This window comes from Octodon degus, unplaced genomic scaffold (genome assembly GCF_000260255.1).
Source record: "Octodon degus isolate 3935 unplaced genomic scaffold, OctDeg1.0 scaffold00209, whole genome shotgun sequence".
Lineage (NCBI taxonomy): Eukaryota > Metazoa > Chordata > Mammalia > Rodentia > Octodontidae > Octodon > Octodon degus.
In genome coordinates this window covers 2311396-2317581 of record NW_004524785.1, presented here as the reverse complement: position 1 = coordinate 2317581, position 6186 = coordinate 2311396, and the positions used below count along the sequence as shown (strand labels likewise).

Here is a 6186-nt window from a genome sequence, read left to right as displayed (position 1 = left end):
AGAAAAGAAAAGAAAGAAAGAAACCAAAATGCTGAGTGGTTGAATCTCAGTGAATTAAGGGACTCATACACAAGCTGTTCGTTCTAGTTCAGCGGGTACACCAAACTTCAGGAAAAATGTTCAACAGCTATGATGTGATCATGAATAATATTCTGCCTTGGAGGGAAGCAAGCATTGTACCAGGCTGAAAAAGATATGTCCATGGAAAGCTTCCTGACACCAGGAGGAGATCAAGAAATACCACAGAAAGGAAAAACCCCTTCTAGAATCTGGTTTAGCATTCAGTTCCTTCACCCAATTAATACAGGGAGTGTTTCCAGGATTTTAACTATTTTTTTTCTGAGGATTTTTCACAGGTGCTTCTATGGGTGAGACTGCTGCTCCAGAGAGAAGAGAGGCCTAGATGGAGTCCCATGGAAAAAGGGCTGAGTAGGAGAAATGAGGTCCTAATTTTAGTAGCAGGACTTTGAGCAGAAGTCACTTGGACAGAAGAATGGTTGCCTTAGAAACAGACATGGCTTCTCCAAGGAGAGCTGAGTGAGAGTTTTATGATGAAGAAATGAGGTCACCTGTTTAGGAAAGATCCACGGATGGATGCCCAAGCTCTAGTAAGAGATAAGACCACTGCTTGTGCTATAAGACCTTAACTTCCTACTTGACCCAATTCTAAATAAGCCATAGCTCCATGGAGGTGGGGCTCAAGAAGGCAGGTGTAAGCTTTCAAGAACAACAACCCAGAGCCCAATGTCTGCAAGCACATACCGTGAACTTAGGGCCAAGGTGGTCTTTAAGTATCTACAATGCTGAAGGATACTTCAGCTACTGCTGGGCCTGTGTCCTAGCACTAACCATCTGAAAATTATTCTCAAAGAATAGCTTTGCACGTCTATACACTGGGTGAGACAAAGATATTTTATGATCTACCAGGAAAAACGTATTTATTTTTCTATTCTAATTTGGTGAGAAGCTAAAAAATGGACAGAATGTCTCCCACCGTCAAATTGTGACTAGAGAACTGTTTGAAACGTGTAATAATGGTGGCGTTGACCATTGAAGTATTTGTCATCGGATGAAGATTGGGGGTCTGAACTGTGAACCAGATTGCGTGCACACTGCAGAGTATGTAAATCAAGGAGATGCTGAGATGAAATCATAGCCTGAGAAGTGTGAAGCTATGTGAGAAAGCCACAAAGGATTGTGGGTTATTTTTGTTCACTTAATTTTCTTTTCCTTTTAACACAGAGAAGGAACATGCTGTGCATTGGGCTGTTCACACAGAACAGCTGAACTTTATTATGCTTTCTTTTAATTACAGCTTTCTCAACTCGGTTCTATGTAGGGCTTTTGTTTCTGGAGGGTAAAGAGAGTGTAGCCACACAACAGTGTTGGCAGGGGCTGCTTGGAAGGTAAGAGAAAGGGTCTGGCACATCTCTGGCACGAGGATTAAGGCTTAGGAACCAAATCTTGCTCACCACTGAGATTCTGTGAATCCGTATCATACTTGGAGGGGAAAATATAGTTAATGTAAGAGTCAGGTATATTTGAAAATTGGAAAATGAGGAAATTACACTTTTAGAGGAAAGCATGCCGAAACACTATTTCTGTGTACTTACTAGGAACTCATTAGGGCACTTGAAAGCCGCCAGAGCTGCACCAGAATGCTGTATGCTTTATATTTCAGGGTCTATACAAGTGTCTGAATGTACCAGGTCTATAAAAGGAACAAATCTTGACTCCGCTTTGAAGAGTCATAAGGATGCTTATCTGAGCATGCGCTGAACTTTAACTTGAGACTTCATTTCTGCTATGCTGATATTGTATCTGCGCTTTTTCTTTGTGTTCGCCTATGGTGTACCGCTGTCTGAAGCACTAAGTGGCACTGTTCTCTCTCTGCCACCTCCGTGTTAGTTGGGTCAAAGAAGATGCTAAGGTAAGGAGTGAGGGAAGAGAGAGATGGAAGTTTCCACAGCTGAAGATAAATGCGCAAGAAATCCTGAAAATAAGAATGGAACATCTGTGTATAATAAAGAAAGCAATAGATGTTTAGAGAAGGGGAAAGATGATGGAAAAACAATGGCTCTGACAGATTAGAAAGATTTTCAAAAGAGGGATTTGGTGAACGGAAGACCATAATAGCACTGAAGGCAACCAGCACCTGGGGAAAGGATTTCATTTTTACAATGAAATAAAAAGATGGTTTTTCAAGATATTGTTGGCTGGATGGAGGGATGGAAATAAAATCAAGTTCTGTTTGGGCATTTGTCCCGGTGAGCTCAATTTGTAGAAGGAGTTAGATTTACCAGATTTGCAGTGAAGCCTCTGTGCTGGAGGCATGCGGAGCAGAGGGATGACCCATGAGCATTCGGGCCAAGAACTATTGGACTCGTAAAGGAGTGAAGCACTTAGAACACAGAGAGGAGGAAATGCAAAAGCCAGGACATGGAGAAATAGAAAAACTAATGCCCTGTCCTAGATAATTCTCTCTGGATTTATCTGGACAGCCCAAAGGCCTCTTCTATCAAGACTTTCATTTTATGGGCTAGCATTCTCTTCTTGGCCCAGGGATGTCTCTGTTTTGTCATATATCCCAAGCTTGCTGTAGTGGATGGTTACATTGATTTTGCTTTGGTCTCAGGAGCTATCAGTAATATAAACATATTGACTGCCTTGGATAGTTCTAGCAATCACTATAGTTTATTGGAGTCATCTATGAAGAGTGCAATAGGAGCATAGGCAGGAGGAACGAATGAGTGGGCCATTGGCTTTGACTTTAAGGATTAAGAACGGAGATAAGACAAACAAACGAAACATACACATGCAAAACTTGCAAGTGATATTGCATGAATCTCTACTCAGCATGCTTATTTACATACAAGTGTATGTTCCTCAGCATTCTTACTGCAGAACTGCAAACTGGACCCGGATGAGTAGCATCAGGTAGCTGGTCAGACAGCGTTAGGAAACAGTGCACTTGTAAGATTTCTGAAGCAGAAAACAAGCACCAGCATCCCAGGGTAGGTGGGTGGCAGGCAGAATGCGCCCTGGGCCAGGGGTGTCTGTGCACAGATCATGCCAAGCAGAAAACAGGCACTGGCAGGCAGTGGAGGTATGTGCAAAATGGAATGTGAAAGAAGAGGGAGGGAGGGAGGCCCACAGTGAATGAGAGGGGCACCTCTTCCCACCTCTCAGGACAGCACGTAGCAGCTCCTGCTGCACTCCTCTTCGCGTTCCATCAGATACTATCCTTGCACATATTCCTGGTATCAAGCCAACATGTTAAAGCTGGAATGCATTTTCTGTGACTCTTACTATGGTGGCAGTGGAGGGACTATAAAAGGAGGTTGCAGAGATGACAGATAGCAGAGAACTGGGTGAGGCGATACAGGCACCCCTTGTGGCACTGAGAAAGAAGAAACTGCTTTAGATGATACCTTACAGAAGTGAAAATTTCAGTGAAGATAAAAAAGTGGAGAGATCCTCCATGGACCGGAAGAGGTGCTATTTCAAAATATGTTAAATAGAGATGAAGAAATGGAAAGCTTTTTATCAAGATGGTCATGTATGGGGATGCTGTGAGGAATGCTGATTCAGTAAAGATGGTCTAACATCAGTGCATAAAACAAGCCACATAGAAAGAAAGCTTTCTTTTTGGGAGTTCAGAAGATTCTCTACTGAGGTTTGATTGGGAGCCATGGCACATTCTTTCTCGGTGCCTCATTAAAACAGATGTGGAACGTCCTAATCCTTTCTCCAGCCCAGCCATCATGAAGGAGAGGCAGGCTCCTGCCCATCCTGTTCAGGCAATGACATGTGGAAGGAAATGACTCCCCCCACCCCCATTCTCTGCCTCCCACGGAGCAGCATGGGAAGCCAGCAGGCTTGGGCTCAACCCAGTGTCGGAGCACGGGAAGCAACTCCGTGCCCTCTCCGCTCGGCACCAGCTACGTCCTGCTCCACTCCTGGGTGCTCCTTTCCTCTCCAGGGTCACTCCCTGCCTGGCCACGGAGGGCTGTGGTGCTATCTAGCTCCTTCTTTTTGCAGCCTGGCATGCTTGCTTGCTTGCTTTCAAGGAGTTTAAAGGTTGGCTCCCAAGGTCGGCCCTGCACACTTCCATCTGCTTTCTCGATTCAGCTCGTGCGGGAGGCTTACTGGCCATATATCTATGTTCCATTTCCTTCCTTTCTTTCTGTGGACAGCAGCCAGGGGGCTCTTCGGATGGGGCTTTTGGGTCTATGAATGGCACCAATGCTGTAAAACAGAGGGACTGGAATACGTTTTAATTTATTTTTCAATGGGAAAAGGCCCAGTTAAATAAACCAACTTATGAAAAGATAAAACCAAAACAACAAAAAGCTCACATACCTCAAAAGCAAAGAAAAAAAAAATCCAAACAATCCCCCCCAACCCCAAACAAACCTCAAACAAAGGAGTCACTGGATACAAGTAATGCAATAGCTGTTAGAGGCGTGTATGAGATCTGCGGGCTGTGCCTCAGCCCGTCACAGGCAGTTATGAAAGATGTAATTCAATTTGCTTCAGAAAGAAAAACCCTAAAAGGCAGATTGGATAGCTGTATTTTAGCAAATGTGTTTGCACTAGGGTACCTTCTGTTGAGCAGTTCTGCCCACAAGCTGTCTGGAGAATATAGAACATCTCTCGAGCATGCTTGCCACCTTGAAGCAGGGCAGTCGGGAGCAGAAAAAAAAAGAACAGAATGCAGAAAAAAGGTGAAGAAAAAGAGAGAAATGAGGGACAGCAAGTCTACTACCATCAATACATTTAGAAATGAGATTAGCCAAGTGTGACAATAGAATTTAAATGACACACAGAAAGACACTCAGATTGCAGTAAATAACATACTATGGAAAATCCAGCCAGAGAGCACTTTCTGTTCAGCTTAGCTACAGAGTCGGAACGAAAGCACAGGTCGATTATTCATTTTACTGGCTCTTTTGCATTCCAGTGCTATACATTTTTTAAAAATCTTAGCGGTAATTGTTAGGATTCTTTTAAAAAAATTTTGTTTGCTTTTTCTTTCTTTTCCTTTTACCCCCTTTGGCTAGTCACTCCAAGCAGTTCACTACAGCCCCCATCCCACTCCTGAGGATGTGAACTCACCAACTATGTCATACCACAACGGGGTGTTAGCTGGCTGCACCGACACTACCCCCACGATCTCGGTCACTCTGTCGTTTTCCATTACTGTGAAGTTATAAAATGGCTCATCGAAGGTCAGCGGCACAGGTGAAGGGGGTGGTTTCTTAATCCACTCAATGTGCAGGCGAGCCGTGGAGAACTTCTGTGGGCGGCCGTTGTCCACAGCCTTGATCTACTCACGGACAGAGAACATAGATGTCTTAGGACTCGGATCCACGGTGCTGTGAGTGACATCTTCAGCACGTAGTGACAACGGGAAGACAAGATAGAGACTTGGGAAGACTGGGTCGTATAGTGCTGGGGACACAACTTGGTCTGGTGGAGGACTCACTCCCCGTTTGCCAGAGGATAGATAATCTGAGCCACCATCAACTTCTAGGTAAGGAAACCTTGAGAAACAGTCACTGCCCTTATAATTTGTTATGTTCTATGCACACGAGTTAGTTTACATGAATAGGAATAGCTGACCAAACTCCACACAGCATGACTACACACTTCACTTCCAGGGGGTGACATTTGAAAGGGATAAAGGCATGCTGCAAATTCCGCTAGGGGTCAGCGACCTACGCAGGGTGAGAGTGTGCATGCGTGCATGTGGGCATGCTTTGCAGCTTTTTCCTCTTGCTTTATGTGGTGATACACCCCACTTACACAGTGCCCTGAAATGTGAGGGCTATATGCATGGGGAAGACAGGGCTTCAGGCCAACTGCTGCTAAGGCTCTCCAGTCACACTGGGTATGAGGGGGTGAAGAAGAGCTCTCTTGGCAGCAGCCTCAGTTCCTGGAGGCAGTGTGGTGGTGCGGGGCATGACGAGAATGACTTCTCCAGTGGTCCGGAGGTGGCTGCTAGAATGACTGAGGGGGGCAAATCAGCTATGGTAACCTACGGCATCTGAAGATCTCCTCGCTGAGCTATGGTGAGCTGCTATGACATCCGGGTCTCCATTGGAAGGATCAGAAAGTTCAAGGAACACAAAACACTGACATAAAACTAAGAATAAATATTAAATTTTAAAATATTATATTTGC

The 6186-nt window shown here is 44.6% G+C and overlaps 1 protein-coding gene across 1 annotated transcript in view; it reads right to left on the bottom strand.

The window, feature by feature from the left end:
- Positions 1-6186, bottom strand: part of Fat3 (FAT atypical cadherin 3) — a 574624-nt gene that overhangs the window by 127528 nt on the left and 440910 nt on the right. Inside the window, exon 5 of the mRNA XM_004644764.2 lies at positions 5119-5329. Within this exon, the coding sequence (XP_004644821.1) occupies positions 5119-5329 (211 nt within the window). The remainder of the gene's footprint in view (positions 1-5118; positions 5330-6186) is intronic.